Source organism: Mixophyes fleayi, chromosome 3, assembly GCF_038048845.1.
Source record: "Mixophyes fleayi isolate aMixFle1 chromosome 3, aMixFle1.hap1, whole genome shotgun sequence".
Taxonomy (NCBI): domain Eukaryota; kingdom Metazoa; phylum Chordata; class Amphibia; order Anura; family Limnodynastidae; genus Mixophyes; species Mixophyes fleayi.
Window position 1 is genome coordinate 180,036,830 of NC_134404.1, and position 21,613 is coordinate 180,058,442.

The 21,613-nt window shown below is 39.9% G+C and overlaps 1 protein-coding gene across 1 annotated transcript in view; it reads right to left on the reverse strand.

Annotated features, from left to right (window-relative positions):
- The window catches only part of ASCC3 (activating signal cointegrator 1 complex subunit 3), a 605,262-nt gene that overhangs the window by 157,499 nt on the left and 426,150 nt on the right, over window positions 1-21,613 (reverse strand). Inside the window, exons 20-22 of the mRNA XM_075202837.1 lie at window positions 15,684-15,860; window positions 15,140-15,365; window positions 4,504-4,658 (exon numbers count right to left, since the gene is read on the reverse strand). Coding sequence (XP_075058938.1) covers window positions 4,504-4,658; window positions 15,140-15,365; window positions 15,684-15,860 — 558 coding nt within the window. The remainder of the gene's footprint in view (window positions 1-4,503; window positions 4,659-15,139; window positions 15,366-15,683; window positions 15,861-21,613) is intronic.

A 21,613-nucleotide genomic window follows, 5' to 3' on the forward strand; every position in this document is an offset into this window, starting at 1 on the left:
GCAGAGGATGGAGGAGCAGCAAAAGGCCATTCAAGCCTACACAGCCACCTACGACATAGGCAAAGGAGTGGGGATGCGCCTCAGTCAAGCGCAGTGGATACTGATTTCCGTGTTGTGCAAGGTTCTTCAGCCGTTTGAACTTGCCACACGAGAAGTCAGTTCCGACACTGCCAGCTTGAGTCAGGCGATTCCCCTTATCAGGCTGTTGCAGAAGCAGCTGGAGAAAGTGAGGGAGGAGCTGTTAAAGCATTGCGATTCCACAAAGCATGTAGCTCTTGTGGATGAAGCCCTTCGTACGCTTTGCCAGGATCCAAGGGTGGTCACTCTTTTAAAGTCAGAGGAATACATTCTGGCCACCGTGCTCGATCCTCGGTTTAAAGCGTATGTTGTGTCTCTGTTTCCGGCGGACACAAGTCTACAGCAGTGCAAAGACCTGCTGGTCAGGAGATTGTCCTCTGAAGAGGACCGTGACATGCCAACAGCTCCTCCTTCATTTTCTTCCACACCTGTGGCTGCGAGGAAAAAGCTGAGTTTTCCTAAACGACCCGCAGGCGGGGATGCTGATAACATCTGGTCCGGACTGAAGGACCTGCCAACCATTGCAGACATGTCTACTGTCGCTGCATTGGATGCTGTCACCATTGAAAAAATGGTGGAGGATTACTTTACTGACACCATCCAAGTAGACATGTCAGACAGTCCTTATTTTTACTGGCAGGAAAAAAAGGCAGTTTGGAAGCCCCTGTACAAACTGGCTCTATTTTACCTGAGTTGTCCCCCCTCCAGTGTGTACTCGGAAAGAGTTTTTAGTGCAGCGGGGAACCTGGTAAGTGAGCGACGAAGGAGGTTGCTTCCGCGAAATGTTGAAAAAATGATGTTCATAAAAATGAATTATTATTGTGGAGTCCAGCGGGGACGAATTGATAATGTGTGAGGATGAGGAAGTACACACTGAAGGGGGCGAGGAATCAGAGGATGAGGACGACATCTTGCCTCAGTAGAGCCAGTTTAGTTTGTACAGGGAGAGGTGAATTGCTTTTTTGGTGGTGTGGGGGCCCAAACAAACCCATCATTTCAGCCACAGTAGTTTTGTAGGCCCTGTCGCTGAAATGATTGGTTTGTTAAAGTGCGCATGTCCTATTTCAACAACATCAGGGTGGTTGGGAGGGCCCAAGGACAATTCCAGCTTGCACCTCTTTTTTTTCTTTGCCAGCTCGTTTTGTGGGGGTCCAAACAAACCAATCATTTCAGCCACAGTAGTTTTGTAGGCCCTGTCGCTGAAATGATTGGTTTGTTAAAGTGCGCATGTCCTATTTCAAAAACATCAGGGTGGTTGGGAGGGCCCAAGGACAATTCCAGCTTGCACCTGTTTTTTGGCCATTATGTGCTCTTTGGGGCCTAGTTTTTCAAACTGCCATCCTGTCTGCCACTGCAGTGCCACTCCTAGATGGGCCACGTGTTTGTGCCGCCAACTTGTGTCACTTAGCTTAGACATCAAGCTACCTCGGTGCAACCTTTTGGACTAAAAACAATATTGTGAGGTGTGAGGTGTTCAGAATAGACTGGAAATTAGTGGAAATGAATGTTATTGAGGTTAATAATAGTGTAGGAGTGAAAAAAAAACCAAAATATGGATTTTAGCACTTTTTATGCTTTTTTTTTAAAAAAAAAATCAGAACCCAAAACCCAAAATAAGAACCAAAACCTTTCGTGGGGTGTTTTGGCAAAACAAATCAGAACCCAAAACCTCAAGCTAATCAGAACCCAAAACACCAAAAGTGGCCGGTGCACACCCCTAGTAATTATCCAACTTGGAGAGATCTGTCCTCAGAAATAAGGTGTAATCACTCAAAACACAGTAGCGCTGCCCCACTGCAGCGCACAAGTAATTCTGATGCATATCGTCACTATGTGACTTTATTAATGATAGGATTTATTAATTTTATGTATCTTCAAGATTATATTTAATAATATAAGTAGATTGCGGGTCCTTATTGTTTTTATCAGCACAGAACATGTGTATTCAAGGAAGAGAAACCATAAAAATGGATTGTATGTACAGTACACATCAAGAACATCCTGATTTATGTTTTTAAGTATGATTTTAGTATTATAAGTTGCCAATTTCTTTTATATATTTTTTTTTATTGTATGCATTCTGATGAGACTTGATATTGCACATATGCAATTGCATATCCTGCAGTCTGCATACGGCAAGTAACATATATCGAGAGCGTACTTATACCCAGATTCATACGGAAACAAGTGTACAAGTAACGCAATTTTTTTTTTAAACGTAAGTTGTGTTCACGTTGCGTTCGAAGATGAATCAGGCCTTGTGGGTTTAGCCAAGGTAAAATTAGATATCGACCATGATCAAACTAATATTGAACTTGAGGAAACCGTGGCTTGTCCTTACATTCGTTCGTGCACTCTTTGCAACCAGTGAATATTGCATTTTCTAGCAATAAAAAGTACATAACTTTCATGAGAAGATAAACTCTACTATTCATTATATCTATCAGAGGTGTAATATTCCTGACAAATGATGTATAAAAATGTACATACTATTCTAACTACATGGTGAGTCATATCGTACATTTGCTAGTTTGTTTGATGTATTTTTCGTAAGATTTGTAGACATTTTGACATTTCAAATCTAGCAATCCAGCAAGGAAAACACTCTGCGACATACAGATAAAATTAAATATCTAATGCTACTTAGAAACACCATGATTATCTTGTTTCCCTAAAACTAGATGGGATAAATAAATGTACAAGCAGGTTCAGTCAGGGAAAATATTAGATTAATTGCAAGCTAGATGCTATCCAACAACAATTCATTTCACTCATTTATTGTGTTGCCTGAGTGATGCACTGTATTATGAGATAAATGAAGATTACTTCATAAAACTTAAATCAACATTTATAGTATTTCTCACTCAACAGTGACACAAGGTAACTAATGTACTATGCAAGTATAAATCTTGAAATGTAATATGGAAAATAGATTCAAATAAATTCAACACTTGCTTTGAGACTTAACCGTAAGCTTTGCACAGTAACTTTTTTAAATTAACTTTCAAAGAAGATGGAATCTGGCTTGATTGTCCAATAGATGTAAAAACCAGACAGGATAATGAACACGTAACATATAAAGGCTGCAGTGGGGATAAAGAGCTACAGGGAGTTGACCTTGTAAATTGTTTGGGTCACCACCTACCGGGTGACCGAGTGCCTCTCGTCATGTTCAGTCTATGTGATACAAAAGATTGGCAAGTCAGTGTTCTGACCTTAGGGTTAAATCCAACAGCAGGCATTAATGAGCTTTGTATTACTGCTGAACATGACAGAACTGTAACCACCTCTTCACTTGGGTAGACATTATCTTTCTTTTGTTTCCTTTTTCTGCCTTGTTATGTTTTTAATAGATTCAAATAATGAATTAAACATCTGTTTAAATGAGTTATAGAATAAGATTAAATCTAGCCAAATTTGAATGCTATAATTACACATGGTAGGAAATGGTAAATAATAAGAAAATTACAAAGGAGTTCAATGACAATACACAATAAACATATTTTAAATTTGTTAAAATAGTAGGTCAAGTAAACATAGTGATTATAGTGAGAAGAGACACAATAGAGCATTCTGATGTCAGAATTCAAAGATTATGACGTTATTATGCACAGAAATGTATATAACTGTATATAAATATGTAATAAAAGATTATTGGCAGTGACTTCAGTTCTGAGCCAATGTGCATTTATATGTCATGCAGCTCACTGAATATTTTTGCGATTTACACCAGAAAGGTACATTTATTTGATCTGATGTATTATGTAGGTATTCCAATATCAACTGGACCTTTCTACTATCCATGAAGGGAAAAGAAAGTAGAAAATGCAATACTGACTTATTTGCCCATAAGAATATATGTTGTCTGGAGTAGTCCATACAGCAGTTACGGCAAGTAACGTATATCGAGAGCATACTTACACCCAGATTCATACGGAAACGAATGTACAAGTTAAGCAATTTTTTTTAAAACGTAAGCTGTGTTCACATTGCGTTCGTAGATGAATCAGGCCTTGTGGGTTTAGCCAAGGTAAAATTAGATATCGGCCATGGTTAAACTAACATTGAACTAAATAAAACTAGTTTGCCCCTGGAAACCAGTGTAACAGTGTCCAGACAGGAGCTCTTCCTCTAATAAAAAGTTTATGTAGCAAACTAAGAGAGTCTTGCAGGTTACTGCTTTAGATATATAAATAGATCAATTGTCATTTATGATAAAACATAAATAAAAATAATAATTAAATCCATAATCTTGCAGAAACTATGTTACTTTTCACTTAAAATAAATTCAATTACCATACCCAGTTATTCAACATATGTCAACTTAGCAGTATTTTTTATTTACAGTAGCAAAACCAACTTCAAATACAATCCATGTAATGATTTGGTTGACATAGGTGGCTATATTGGCAGTGCTGGTAATACCTGATCACTCCATTTGAAATCAGGATTGATGCTCAATCGAACTCTAAGAACTGTGCGTGTAATTGGTTGCATTGCAGCTTCCATTGTAATGGATGGAATTTGATGGACGCATTGTTTCACCTTTAGCCCAATGTTCACATGATGCAACATGTGACCTAAACAAAAGTACATTAGGTTAAAAACGTTTGCATATACAGCAACAATAATGCAATCAGACTTGTAAATCAGCTTTTAGATGAGCATATTACAGCTTGCTTGTTTTTCATTGTGGTGTACAAATGACTGACTTTTTTGACCTGGCATGTTCTAATGTTTTGTAATGCTTAACTGGAATTAGTACAGTGCGGTTTTAGTATTAGCAACTCTGAATAATAAGTATTAACCCACTCAATGATTTCTACACAGTTAAACAAAACTACTGCTACCACATATTCCATATCTTTGTATTTTAAATGAACTAATCATAAGGTACTCCCAGTACTAGCAAGCAAAAGTGATAAATATAACTGAAGCCGGTGCTTTTTATTTTGTTTAGGTCCTGTAAAGCTTTATGCACATAATAAGATAAAGACAATATTCCTCTGCTTGTATAAAGATTGTCAGCGACATTTAACTCACATATTGCACTAGACACCGATTATCCACTCTGGTGTCCAAATCTAACTCTAAATAAAACTATCAATCAAAATCAACATGCAGAACAAACATCCTAGTTATACATAATGAACTATATAAGGCAATTCAAATACGTTCACAAAACGCAGAGTAACCCTTTAATTTTTTGTATTGCCTAGTTACAGCATTCTACTCTCTTTAGTATTTTAATCAATGTGTAGACAAAACATTGCAGTCATACATAATGAACTATATGTGTCAACTCAAACACAGTTCAAACCCTTTCTCAAAACACAGTCCGCCTTTAATTTTTTGTATTGCCTAGTTACAGCACTCCTCCTCTCTTTAGTATTTTGCAGGTGCCTGTATTGTTGTTACTTGGTATGTAGTATGTACAGTTTTATATAGCCAATGAAGTTTTGTTTAAGGCACCATTTTTCCACTAATCAGATTTACAATCTATTTCCAGTGCTCAGGGGAAACAAATAACGTACAAAAAATTTACATTCTCACCAAGACCATATTAGTCCCATATATGTTAAGCTAAAGATCTTCAAACATTAATGAGCCACGATGAAATACTATTTCTAGTTATTAAAAGCACTAAAATAATAACTCTTGACACAATACCTTACATTGTATTAACAATTACTGGAAAGCTGATGTTTCACCACTATGCTGGAGCTTAGACAAGCTTAGAGCATAATAACGTCTAAGCAAAAATGGTGCAGACAAAAACCTGCACTGTGTTTCTGTGCAAAAAGCTGTATTTATAGAAACTTGTAACAAATTTATTTTCAATCCTCCTACACTAAAATATCATCTTTACTGTCATCACTTGGAACTGCAAATGTTCATGGTAGTTAGTATAAGGGATGAGAGAAGCGTCATTTCAGTTGCTGCCTTAGGTACACCCCTACCCCTAGTCAGATTCCGATTAAGACCCGGTGGGACCCTAGGCAAGAAACTGGTTTGGTGCCCCTCTCCCCCCACTATTTGTAAAAAAAAACAAAACAACACATAAAAACAGGTTCTAGTAATCCAAGCCCTTAAGTGTGGGAGTCTAGATTGCCTAAGCTAGTTACATATACATAGATCCCTATTATACACAAAGCCCCAGATTACATATCATTATTGTTTTATTTATATAGCGATAATAACATTTTGCAGTGCTGTACAGAGGATGTGTAGTCATTCATATCAGTACCATTGAAGCTTACAACCTAAATCATACTTGCCCATTTTTAAAACTTCCCTCCTGGATCTCCTGGTATCTGGCACCAAGACATTATCAGCAGGTTCTTTAAGTCCTATAAATTGTGAAGTGGGGCCTCCATGGCTTGGACTTGTTTTTCCAGGACATCCCACAGATGTTCGACTGGACTGAAATCTGGGGAATTGTGAGGCCAAGTCAACACCTTGAACTCTTTGTCATGTTCCTCAAACCATTCCTGAACAATTTTTGCAGCATGTCAGGGTGTATAATCCTGCTGAAAGAGGCCACTGCCTTCAGGGAATACTGTTGCCATGAAGGGGTGTACTTGGTCTGCCATAATGTTTAGGTAGATGGTACATGTCAAAGTAACATCCATATGACTGTCATTACCCAAGGTTTCCCAGCAGTACATTGCCCAGAGCACACACTGCCTCTGCCAACGTGCCTTCTTCGCATAGTGCATTCTGGTGGCATCTCTTCCCCAGATAAACGACACACATGCACCCAGCCTATCCACATTTTGTAAAAGAAAATGTGATTCATCAGACCAGGCCAACTTCTGACATTGGTCCAGTTCTGATGCTCTCAATGGAGGACAGGTGTCAGAATGGGCACAATGACGGGTCTGTGGTGACACAGCCCCATAAGCCCCACATGCAGCACTGTGTGCTACAGTAGCTCTTCTGAGGGATTGAACCAGCTGGGCTTGCCTTCGCTCCCATGCAAATGAATGAGCCTTGGGTGTCCATGACTTTGTCGCCGGTTCACTGGTTGTTCTTTCTTGGACCCTTTTTGGTAGGTAAATAAAACTGCATAACAGGAACAGGCCACAAGAACTGCCGTTCTGGAGATGCTCTGACCCAGTTGTCTAACCATCACAATTTAACCCTTGTCAAAATCGGTCAGATCCTTACACTTGCCCAATTTTCCTGTTTCCAACACATCAACTTTAAGAACTTACTGTTCACTTGTTGCTTACTATTTCACACCCCTTGACAGATGCCATTGTAACAAGATAATCAATGTTATTTACTTCACTTGTCAGGCTGTACATACATTAGGGATGTGCACCGGCGACTTTTGAGGTCTCGTGTTTTGTGTTTTGGATCCGGATTTTCATTATTTTTGGGGTTCGGATTTGTCTCGCAAAACACTTGACGAAAGGTCTCGGTTCGGATTTAAGGTTTTGGATTCAGATTTTTTTTGGAAAAAACATAAAAAGTTTAAAAATCAAGTTTTTGGGCTTATTTTCACTCCTATGCTATTAGTAACCTCAATAACATTCAATAACAAGCATTTCCACTAATTTACAGTGTATTCTGAACACCTCACAATATAGTTATTAGTCCAAAACGTTGCAACGAGGTATCTTTCTGGACTGCGTAGAGGAGTGGGTCACCACAATATATATAATAAGAAAACCATCAACTTGTATGATTCGCACCAATAAATGTACCTGGACTGCGTAGAGGAGTGGGTCACCACAATATATATTAAAAACCCTGAACTTGTATGATTCGCACCAATAAATGTACCTGGACTGCGTAGAGGAGTGGGTCACCACAATATATATTAAAAACCCTGAACTTGTATGATTCGCACCAATAAATGTACCTGGACTGCGTAGAGGAGTGGGTCACCACAATATATATTAAAAACCCTGAACTTTTATGATTCGCACCAATAAATGTATCTGGACTGCGTAGAGGAGTGGGTCACCACAATATATATAATAAGAAAACCATCAACTTGTATGATTCGCACCAATAAATGTACCTGGACTGCGTAGAGGAGTGGGTCACCACAATATATATTAAAAACCCTGAACTTTTATGATTCACACCAATAAATGTATCTGGACTGCGTAGAGGAGTGGGTCACCACAATATATATAATAAGAAAACCATCAACTTGTATGATTCGCACCAATAAATGTACCTGGACTGCGTAGAGGAGTGGGTCACCACAATATATATTAAAAACCCTGAACTTTTATGATTCGCACCAATAAATGTATCTGGACTGCGTAGAGGAGTGGGCACTGGGCACCACAATAAAATATATAAAAAACCTTCAACAGGTCTGCATTACACTGCACATACGGCTGCTCCTCCATCCTCTCCATCATATACATGTTGGAGTTTTAGCGTGTGACAACCTCTTGTTTTTGATAATGTCAGTGCATTTTGAATATTTTTCAATTTGCCCCACACCACTGAATGTACTTTATCTATGATACGCATCTATCTATCTTGACTGCGTAGTGTGGTGGCCCCGGTACACAATTTGGTACCGAGGCCACAATATAATTAAAAAACCCTCCACGGGTCAGAATTCCACCAAAAAATGGTATGGACTGCGTAGTGTGGTGGCCCCGGTACACAATTTGGTACCGAGGCCACAATATAATTAAAAAATTGGGCATCAACTGTCACCGTTGTTTAATATCTGATACACCTAAATATGGACTGCACAGTGGAGTGGCCCCGGTAGTAAATTTGGTGCCGGGGCCACAATACCTCCTCCAACTTCCAAGTGTAGTGTTTATAAAGACAGACAGCGTTGAAGTGTTATTAGTTGACTTTCTTAACCCTAAAATTGTCCCTGTTGCAAATATTCGTGCAATGAACAGTTACTTTTTTATTGAAAGACTCAAGCTTTCAAGTGTAGTGTTTATAAAATATAAACAACAATACAGTAGTTTTAGAGCACGTCAATACCTCTTGTTTTAAATTATGACAGGGCATTTTACTTTTGGTTTAATTTCTTGAATTTGTTTAAATTTGGTTTTACTTTTTGAACATGGCAAACGACTGTTGATTGGTCATATAATGCAAAAAAAAAAGTTCCAAGATGGAATTGTCCTTGGGCCCTCACACCCACCTTTATGTTGTTGAAATAGGACATGCACACTTTAACAAACCAATCATTTCAGCGACAGGGCCTACCAAACAACTTTGGCTGAAATGATTGGTTTGTTTGGGCCCCCACACCAAAAAAGCTATTCATCTCTCCCTGTACAGACTAAACAGGCTCTACTGAGGCAAGATGTCGTCCTCATCCTCAACCTCTGATTCCTCTCCCCCTACAGTGTGTACTTCCTCCTCATCACACATTATCAATTCGTCCCCGCTGGACTCCACAACCACAGGTCCCTCTGTAGTATCTGGAGGGCAGTGCTGTACTTCATTGAGGAATTGATTATTCATTTTTATAAACATCATTTTTTCAACGTTATGAGGAAGCAACCTCCTTCGCCGCTCACTGACCAGGTTCCCCGCTGCACTAAAAACTCTTTCCGAGTACACACTGGAGGGGGGACAACTCAGGTAAAATAGAGCCAGTTTGTACAGGGGCTTCCAAACTGCCTTTTTTTCCTGCCAGTAACAATATGGACTGTCTGACATGTCTACTTGGATGGTGTCAGCAAAGTAATCATCCACAATTTTTTCTATTGTGACAGCATCCAATGCAGCGAGAGTAGACATGTCTGCAATGGTTGGCAGGTCCTTCAGTCCGGACCAGATGTTATCAGCATCCCCGCCAGTGCCTCTTTTGGGAAAACTGAGCTTTTTCCTCGCAGCCATAGATGTGGAAGAAAATGAGGGTGGAGCTGTTGGCATGTCACGGTCCTCTTCAGAGGACAATCTCCTGACCAGCAGGTCTTTGCACCGCTGTAGACTTGTGTCCGCCGAAACAGAGACACAACATACGCTTTAAACCGAGGATCGAGCACGGTGGCCAGAATGTATTCCTCTGACTTTAAAAGAGTGACCACCCTCGGATCCTGGCAAAGCGTACGAAGGGCTACATCCACAAGAGCTACATGCTTGGTGTAATCGCAATGGCTTACCAGCTCCTCCCTCACTTTCTCCAGCTGCTTCTGCAACAGCCTGATCAGGGGAATGACCTGACTCAAGCTGGCAGTGTCGGAACTGACTTCTCGTGTGGCAAGTTCAAATGGCTGCAGAACCTTGCACAACACGGAAATCAGTCTCCACTGCGCTTGACTGAGGCGCATCCCCACTCCTTTGCCTATGTCGTAGGTGGCTGTGTAGGCCTGAATGGCCTTTTGCTGCTCCTCCATCCTTACCCCTGCTTATTTGAGCTTTACATAAGCTACATATGGCCATACATTGGTTGTCTGGATTTGGATAAAAATAACTCCAGACCGAAGAGGTGCATTTTTTGGTCTTCTGACCAGGCATGATGATGGGCTTTTTCATCCCATGGACATCAGCTGTTTCCCCCCCTGGTGCCTCATTTACAATAACCACATCACCATCCTCATCATCAAGTTCCTCCACAGCGCCAGCTACATCATCAATAGCCTCCTCCTGAGCCACCTCTTCCCGTACAGTGATGGGAAAGTCAGGCTTGACAACCACCAACACCCTTGGACTCGCCTTGTGGATTTGTGATAATTTCTCTTTAGAAGGCAGAGTTGTTTGCTGTTTTGTTGCTGACAGCATAACTCTCTTCAATTTTTTGTAGGGGGGGGAGGAGGAGGAGGGCTAAGATCCGTGGGTGAAGCTGAACCACTAGTCATGAACACGGGCCAGGGCCTAAGCCGTTCCTTGCCACTCCGTGTCGTAAATGGCATATTGGCAACTTTACGTTTCTCCTCAGATGATTTTAAGTTTCTCTTTTTGCTACTTTTTCTTAACTTGGGCTTTTTGGATTTTACATGCCCGGTACTACGAGATTGGGCATCGGGCTTGGAAGACGACGTTGATGGCATTTCATCGTCTATGTCATGACTAGTGGCAGCAGCTTCAGCATTAGGAGGAAGTGGGTCTTGATCTTTCCCTACTTTATCCTCCAAATTTTTGGTCTCCATTATATGTAGCACAAGATACTGCAGAATGTGTGAACTTGGTAATATTGCAGTACCAATGGACTTATACTGCTGGATTGGTTTTGCAAATTTGGTTATAATTATTATATATATTTTTTTTTTTTTAATTTTTTATTTTTTTTTACTTTTTTTTTATTTTTTAAAAACTTGGGAATAATGGGGAAATAACTATGCCCTTAGAAGCACAGAGCACAGGACACAGCACCACTGGACTGAACAGGACATGGCACAGGACCAAGCAGCACTACGGAACTCAGCAGGACAGAGCACAGGACACAGCACCACTGGACTGATACTGCAGAATGTGTGAACTTTGTAATATTGCAGTACCAATGGACTTATACTGCTGGATTGGTTTTGCAAATTTGGTTATAATTATATATATTTTTTTTTTAATTTTTAATTTTTTATTTTTTTTTACTTTTTTTTTATTTTTTAAAAACTTGGGAATAATGGGGAAATAACTATGCCCTTAGAAGCACAGAGCACAGGACACAGCACCACTGGACTGATACTGCAGAATGTGTGAACTTGGTAATATTGCAGTACCAATGGGCTTATACTGCAGGATTGGTTGTGCAAATTTTGTGGTAATTAAAAAAAATTAAATTAGTTTTTGGTATTTTTTTAAATAACTTTTTTTTATTTTTTTAAACACAGGGGAATATTGGGGAAATAACTATGCCCTTAGAAGCACAGAGCACAGGACACAGCACCACTGGACTGAACAGGACACAGCACAGGACCCAGCAGCACCACTGACCTCAGAAGGACAGAGCACAGCACACAGCACCACTGGACTGATACTGCAGAACACAGCACAGCACAGCACAGCACAGAACTAAACAGCACAGCACAGAACTAAACAGCACAGCACGAGATCTACCAGGACAGAGGACCACCTAACACACCCTCCCTCTACCCTGATCAATGCCCGAGTGAAGATAGCGGCGACTAGCGGGGAATTTATAGGATCCGAGTATCGCGAGATCCGACAACGGAATTATGAGTCAGAGCCTCAGTTTCAGATTTGAATTTGGCGCCAATACCCGGATCTGTCTCGGATCCGACTCGGATCGGCAACATTCGGGTGGGCTCGGATTTCAGAAATCCGAGTGCGCTCATCTCTAACATACATACATACATACATACATACATACACACCCAGTGAAATGGGCTGGTATATGGTGGTTTGCCATATCGCCACTCCTCGTACTCCTTTGAATGTATAACTATCAAATTCTGTTGACTTACATTTTCCATAACACCACTTCTAAATTTTCACTTCGACCAATGTACACACCCCAGTATGGTTTTGTACTGTGGGAGTGTGACTGGATAACTATTAAATAACTTTTGGTAAAAATGTATTTAGCAAATAGCGCAGGGCACTTATTTATGTAATTGCATTTGCACTTATTTTTTGATATTGTTTATATTGTAAGATAGGAAATCGTTATTTCTGAGACCAGGGGAGGAAATTCGTCTCTTGTTTAACATTGCTATAGGATATGCCTATTTCTGATGTTTATAACTAATACAATGAGTCTGTGTCTACCAAGCCTTTGGTGTTTTGTGATTTGGGGAAGTGGCTTGATGTGGGTCGTTTTGGTTGTTCTGTGGAAATGTGTATTCGGCACTGTCTGAATTATTCATGCCAGTCAGACCTTTTGACTTGCTAGTGAGTCTCCTGTCTCTGAAATAAGATCCAGGAAATCACAGCAAGGTTTTTAAGAATTGCATAGCTAAGTATAAATATTAGTGGCTTTGCAATGTATATAAATCAATGTTTTGGAAAACGGGGTTACATCCCGATTCTAAAAATAGCCTAGGTCAGAATTATATAAAAGATGAGCTGTGTGAGCATGTAATGTATCATTCTAATGTTCCATCTGACCTGACCACTGATACCCTAAATAAGTGGGACTGTCCTTGTCAGGACACTTGAGCAATAAAACATCACTCTGCTTCAAAGACCTGCTTTACAACTTCTTCAATATCGCTGCAATCCTGTGACCTGCCGATTAGATCCTAAAATCTAATCCGTTCTCCGGCTGATTCTGAGGTTTGGACCCAAGCTTTTCCAGTACCACCGCTCTGCCTGCTACCTGCAGCTCTGGTCAGTGTGATAGGCCAGGGATGATCCATCCACAGCAACCAGGATCCATAGTAAGAGGTCCGGAGTTACCAGTCCAAGTACAGGAGTACACTAGAAGTGACAGTTACCCAGAAGGAACATGGTTCTGCGCGCCATAAAGGAGTTCAGTGGTGGCAGCATTATAAGCCCCTCCTACTGCGGCAAGAGGGCGCATTTTGGATAATGAAAGGGAACGGTGGCAAAGTAAGCCCAGCCGGTTCCCAGCAACAACAGACAAGGTGGCATAGGCGGTCCATCCTGTCACAGGGAGGTACCTGGGACACTTGAAGGAAACCACACAAACAGGGAACATCCAAACTCCACACAGATAGGGCCCCAGTGGGAGTCAAACTTTTGACCCCAGTGCTGTGAGGCAGCAATACTAATCACTGTGCTCCATGCTGCCCATACACACTCCTTATTACATACATCTCTTCAGTGAAAGGCATACATATACTTCCTCTAACTACATACACATACCTTCTATGTTACATGCACAAACATAATGCACATGATAACAGACAGCACCCAGGTAGACATTTATTGGTCATAATGACCAGTTAAACGATCACATAAAAGAGGACTGAATTTAACATTGTCTAAATATACCGCTACATCTGACCTCTCTCTTATTGGTTGCCCATGCGCAGAGAATACATTTCATCCCCTCAGATGTTCTCAGACTGGTTACAGGGACCCTGAGTTTACTTTTCAGGGTACAAGAAAATGTCTTCATATGCTAAACTTTCATTATATTATATTCTCTTATTATATAAACCAGCGAAGAAGCCACAGACTGGAGGTGAAACATAAAGGGAACCGTAACTGGAAACCTGCACACACAGTTTGAACATTTTTTTTTATTTTTATAGTTCTCATGGATATCTTTTATTTATTACTTTTTATGTTTATGCTTATCTCCTTATTTTTATCTGTCACATTTAATCTCTATCCTACTATTTCCAAATGCACTTACCTACATTCAAATAATTTATAAGCTCTTTAATCTCCCTGCAAAACTCTATATTCACACACCACCCTACATTGTTCTCCTGCACATCATATCCTATGTATCCTGTATATTAACTCAACAACAAACTATATTAATATATTAGTGTTTTAGTGAGTAGTTAGTCATTCTCCTTTAAGCCCACTCACTCTATTTGCATCTGCCACATCTTACCCTACGTCACCGTCCTTCATCTTTGTCTCTCCACTTTCTGCTACTTTGACACCAATCACTCTGTCACCACAAAGGCCTCTGATTCCACTCACTCCACCCTTCACTACACTCTGTCTCCCGAATTCTTGGCTGAATCATTTCGCACATCACTTACAACGTTTACCCTGTTCTCCTGGCCTCTTCTCATCTGCATTCCCTCCCCTCCCTTGCATTCCCTTCCTGAACAGTCTCTTGTCTCCTTCCCCTTTCCCACCTCTCCTCCACCAGCTGCCACCTTGATGCCACCATCCCCTACCATCACACACCTTCCATCACTCAAAATCTCCCTCCTCTACTTTTTGATTTGTCTGCCACCAGCTAAAACTGCACTGCATATTTCCAACACAACACCACCCAAAATTCTGAAATACAGGACAAAAAGAATCACCTATAGCACTCCATAGCTACGAATGTATAAATATATTCATTACATCATCATCTATGGTCTGTCAGTTTTAGAATGTTTTTATGATACATAGCAATTTCCCATGAAGAGCAAGAATGCATAATTTACAACATAAATTAGTTAATATCACTATTTCATGTAAATTTCTATTAAGAGAAAGTAATGATGTAAAACTTTATTACCAATTTCATCTTTCCTCATATCCTTCAGTTTATCAATAGTGAGCTTCTTCTCCTCTAATTTTGTAAGCACAGAAGGTGGAAGAACTGAGAACTGTCTCAATGGACTGGCCCAGCCCCACAGTCGCTTATCAATGATTTTGCTGAGGTTTAGAAGCCTGTAAGTCATGGCTGGCCATCTCTTTCTGAGGGCTATTTCAAAAAGAGCTCGTACAATTCGAGCTGCATTCTGTAAAGATAAATACATAATGAAAAATACAAATGCTATCAGTGCCATGATTTTGTGGTAAGAACAGAACCAGTGGACTATCCACTGAAACCTTATCAATGATTGTACAAGAAGGGCAAGATATAACATTGGGGTAGATTTATGTATTTATCACTTTCAAATTACTTTATGCTACTTTAGCTGAAAGATGGCACAAATTAAAAGTGCTGAAATATGAACTACCAGTTATGAACAAGTAAAGCGTAATGATGGAAACAAAGGATCAGTGTGGTTGTTTATATTAAATTAATATTACATACTAAGCTAGGTTAATTTTACCTGTGCAACATATGCGGAATCAGAAATAAGGGAAAAGTTGTCCATTTCTCCTCGGCCAATATATGTCTGTAGAAGAATATTTATTTTTCCATATCCGTTTTCCACTCCACCAGCAACAGGCAATTCACAGTAATTGTTAATTAAGTGCTCTAACTCTTCGCTCTCTTCTTCACGAACCTACCAAGGAAAAGCAACAGATTTCATAGAAAGGGAAAATATAAAAGCTTTAAAAGTTGACAAATTAAAAAGGAAAAATGTGCTCTAACAAACCACATTTGCTTTAATTAGTTTAAGATGCATCCTGACAATAAATATGGATTATAGCACATTTGTATTATTTGTATCATGCAATTTTTGTGCTAAAAAGTAAAGCTCTCACAGACATATGTTTTGTTTTGTTAAGGCACTGCATCCTACTTTGTCTTTCTTTGTTCTTTATGCACAGTGTTGTAAACAGACTTTTGCTGCCAGTCATGCAGGTGCCAGTAGTACTTGTTGTATGTTCCTGCAGCCAGATGTGAAGTAGGGTAGGAGAGGGAGGAAACAGAAGCCTATTATCTAGGCAAAAAGAAACACTGGTAGTGTTTAAAATTGTCTTGTTTGTTAAAAAAAGAAGTGGAGAGAAAGAGCCCCACATCCAGAATACCCCCATTGAAGAAATATGGACGCCCAAACAGTTACGACCAACTAAGAAGCAGAGACTCACTGTAATCTCTAAAACTTTAAACGTATGGAATAGGACGGTGGCACTGAATAAGGAAATTGTTACGCCTTCCTGTAAGTTATCCTTAAGAGCCCTGTATCTGGATCACTGATAACTTCTGGTATGAATTTATTTAAAGGAAATAGCGGAGGGCGCATATTTATATAATTGCATATGCACTTATTTTTTGTATTGTATATATTCTGAGATAGGAAATCGTTATTTCTGAGACCAGGGTAGAAACTGTATATTCCTGTTTTCACCTTACTAAAGGATATGCCTTATTTCTGATGCATATATCTGATACAATAAGCCTTTGTGGATGGAGGTCTTGTGTGTATTGGGATGTATTTTGCATGGAAATGTCATTGTTTGGGATTTGTAAGGTTGCTAGTGGAAAACTCCAATTAGGCATATGTGGAAGAGTGTCTGATAGCAGGAAGTGCTACTGAAGTTTTGTGATGAAGTGTCATGCCTGCTCTGGCCAAAGGCCCAGCAGGGGGTCGTTACTATGTGGCCTTTTGTCCAATTTCATAGATAAGTGCAAATTTTGTTAGCGTTGCAATGCATTTAAATCCATGTTTGTGGAAATAGGATACATCCTGATGCTAAAAATGGTCTGTGTCTGAAATGTATAAAAGGCACTAGCATGTATTTGTAAACTGTTCTTCTGATTTTAAAATTTTACCCGATCACTGGTACCACTAACCAATGTGAGCAAATAAACATCTTGCTTCAATATTGCTGTATTCCTGTGACCTGAAGATTAGACCCTAAAACTAATCCGTTCTCCGGCTGTCTAAGGTTTGGACCCAAGCTTTTCCAGTACCAAAGCTCTGCCCGCTACCCAGCAGCCCTGGTCAGTGTGATAGGCCAGGGGGGATCCATCCACAGCAACCCTGATCTATTGTGAGAGGTCAGGGGTACCAGCCCAGGTACACCATCAACGAGGTACGCTAGCAGCGCCAACGACCCAGAAGAAACCTGGTTCTGGATGCCGGTATAGGAGTCCAGTGGTGGCAGCCTTTGTAAGCCCCTCCTACTGCGGCAAGAGGGTGCATTTTGGATAAAGAGAACGGTGGCAAAATAAACGCAGCCGGTTCCCAGCAACAACAGACAGGGATGCATAGGCGGTCCATCGTGTCACAAGCCCTAAACAAACTAATCCCAAACCTAAACCTCTCTAGCTGATATTCCATGGTATTAGGGAATTCATACTATGTCTAACTTATTCTTTGCAGATTTACTACTTTTCTTTATTATCATTATCTTTTATTTATGAGGCGCCACAAAGGGTCAGCAGCAGCGTACATAAAGCATGGGACAAAATAGTACACCTCATACAGGGCATTACAAAAACAAAGCACAATGAGTACTAACTCAGCTGAGGTACTGAGGGGAGAGATGAACAACAGTAAGTAGGAGCAGAGGAAGAATAAGGGTGAGATAGATTAAAGTATGGTTAGTGAAGAGGGATAGAGGATGGCAGGGTTACACTGAGGAAGGGTAGGCTAACCTGAACAGATGGGTTTTAAAGGAGTATTTAAAGTTTGGCAGGCTAGGAGAAGGCCTGTGAAATACAGGAATTGTTTTGTATCTCATCCAACGAATTATACAAATATTTCCAAATTAGACACTGAACATCTGAAACACGTAAAATGAATGTCTCCCTATGCTATCCCCCCAGCTCCAATACTTTGCAGACTTCTGAGAGATGGAACCAGAGGAAAGATAACAATTTGGTATCCATACTTAAGAACTAAGCAATCAATAACCAAGTCTGCATCACAGTTAAACTGGGAAAGAGACCTACAGATCACTCTTAATAATATTATTTCCAAAATTCAATTTAGTTTCGAGATGGAGTCTCTTGATGTACCTTATTCTTCCTTTGCCTCCTCCCCAATTGTCAAATACTTTAAATGGCATGTATATGTCACGGACGGGGAAGGTTCATCTAATATCCAGACCAACTCAACTCAGGATCCCCCCCCTTTTAGTCTAAACGAGTCCCCTCACAAATAAGTTTCAGTATGGTTGACTAGTTTGATACTTTCAAATTGTTGAAATGTTCTATGATATATTGGATATTTTTTAAGCTGTGTCCACATTCCCCATGTAACGACCATTTAACCCAAGTTATTTTTCCTTTCTCTCTTTTCTCTGTACCGTTTCATTTTTTAAATAAATAAATAAAAAAATCTTAATACAAAACTATTGACGCAAAAAAGCAAAACAAAAACCAAGATGTGGACATACTGCAGCGAGCTCCATAAGCGCAATAATAAGAGAGAATGCATACAAGTTGCTCTACCGCTGATACTACATTCCTTGGAGACTTAATAGTTTCAATAGGATCAATCCAGAGATTTCTGGTGCTGGAGAGGCTGTTCTGCATCAGGTTTATCCCTACACGTATGGTGGAATAGCTCCAGATTGGCAGCAAAATACTGCATGTGAATCTGCTCCATATTCTACCTTCATTCCCTCGGTGGTCCATCTGTGGCCCGCCACCAAAACAAAATAATTCAGCATATTATCGTGACTGCTACCTGCCGGCGGATTGGAAATTGCTCACCGTTCCTGCGAAGCAAGCTGTCATCCATAGAATTTGGCACACTTATTGCATGAAGCTTATGAATAGCAAAATTTGCAATTCATCTAAATCTTTTCCTAACAGCTGGGAAAATTGGGCCTCTTGCCATTCCTGATGTGGCTCTATAAGTTCTAAGGTCGCTCTCAGATATTACGTTGCACACTAGTCTTCCTGGATCCATCACCACCCCTCCCTCAGCATTCAGTCACACCGCATCCCTCTTTCCTCCTCCCATCTCTTTTGAAAAATATAGATAAGCTCTGTTCAAGTTGATCACTTAGATAAATGATTGTTATCGGACATTGACAATGATTTTTTTCCTAGCTATGTAATATTTTTAGGTTACATAAAAATTTTGTCCACTACATCTATTGTGTTTTTTTCTGATCTGTCAATGAAGCTTTAAAAAAAAACAAAAAAACTGAAGCATGAATATTACAACATATATGATTTAACAAGGGAAATCTTAAGTAAGATTAAAAAAGTGGTTAGAGTGCCTTTGATAATATTACTTATGAAAAAGATTTATGTATTACAAGGTCTTTGTCATTTACAATAAATACATATAATTTCTTGCTTTCCCACAAAATCTATCTCAAGCAATTTTTCTCATACGACTGCAGAGAAAATTGTTCTTCTGTAACTAAAGCAATCTAATTGAAAGTATATTAATAATGACACAATTACATTTTATTATTCATCAATATTATTAAGGTTGCCATTGACACATAAAAAATTGCTCTACTAAACAAATTGGCCTGCTAACCCCACCGTCCTGCAAATGATAAGATTTCATTTCAATTTGACCAAAGGAAAACGTCTATCCATCCAGATTAGAACAACCTCGAATTAACATTGAATGTATTCATTACAGTCATAATGCCGATATGGAGCTGGTGGGTAGCATAAAGCATACATGCAGATCTTCATAATCCAAAAACTATGATTCAAAGCAATACACTGCAACACAAATAAAATGAGTTCCTTAAAAGAGGATGACAAATATTTTGGCATATTATATTATAGTTTCAAGAAACTATATTTGTTTCTGTGTTAAATTAAAAATAAATATCATATTCTATTTTGTACATATGGGAAAATGTACCTCCAGATGTGAAAAATAAAAATATTAGCAGTCACCAAGTAGTTGAGTAACCATATAATAGCATTAGGTTGCAGTCCTTATATCTTATATTACATGCTTGCCTTATCTCCTGGGAGAGCAAGCAGCCTCCAGGATTCCAGCAGAGGAAATAATGATGGGGCCCCCAACAAGGTGAATGCTGGACAGTTTAGTGCCCATATTGCACAACCAGATTGCCAGTAAATTTTCAGATATGACATTGCCAGGTACATTAGTTTTAGTGCCATCTTACCTCTCTTTGTGGGACCAAATGAAGAAAGGGTGTCAGAGGGTGCTACAAAAGAATTGAGCTGATTACTTGTCGAGGGAGATTATACCATTTCAAGTTGGATCTTATCATCCTTGAAATAGGAAGCAAGATCCTGGGCACTGATAGTAGTCGAAGGGTTTGGGGTGGGAAAATTTAGAAGAGATTTAAATGTGATAAAATGGCATATATATGATAATATATAATAATACACCGACCAAGCACAACATTAATAACACTCTCCTAATATTGTGTAGGTACCCCTCGTGCTGCAATAGAGATCTGACCCATGGAGACATGGACTCCACAAGACCTCTGAAAGTGTCCTGTGGTATCTAGCACCAAGACGTTAGTGGCAGATCCTTTAATTCCTGTAAGTTACAAGGGGAGGCCTTCAAAGATCTGACTTGCTTTTTTCAGCATATCCAACAGGTAGGTGGTACCTGTCAAAGTAATATCCACATGAAGGCCAGGACCAAAGGTTTCCCAGCAGAACATTGCCCAAAGCATCACAGTGCCTCTGGCTTGCCTTTTTTTCCCATAATGTATCTTGGTGCCATCTCTTCCCCAGGTAAATGACATACACGCACCCAGCCACCCACATGATGCAAAAGAAAACATGATTTATCAGATCAGGCCACCTTCTTCCATGGTCTAGTTCTAGTGCTGCTGTGCCCATTGTAGCCGCTTTTGGCTGTGTACAGTGATCACTCTGGTACTCTGACTTGTTTGTGGCTATGCAGCCCCATTTGCAGCAAGCTGCTATGCACTGTTTGTTCTGACATCTTTCCTATCATAGCCAGCATTAACCTTTTTGGCAAATTTGTTGTACAGTAACTCTTCTGTTGGATTGGACCGCTACCCATGTGCATCAATGAGCCTTGGGCACCCAATACCCTGTCGCCTGTTCACCAGTTGTTCTTCCTTGGACCACTTTTGGTCCCCCCACAAGACCTGCCATTTTGGAGATGCTCTAACCCAGTCGTCTAGTCATCACAATTTGGCCCTTGTCAAAGTCGCTCAGATCCTTTCCCATTTTTCCTGCTTCCAACATATGAACTTCAAGAACTGACTGGTCATTTGCTGCCTAATATGTCCAACCTCTTGACAGGTGCAATTGTACCAAAATAAGCAATGTTATTCCTGTGGTGGCCGAACAGTGTCCGTGTGTGTGTGTGTGTGTGTGTGTGTGTGTGTGTGTGTGTGTGTGTGTGTGTGTGTGTGTGTGTATATATATATA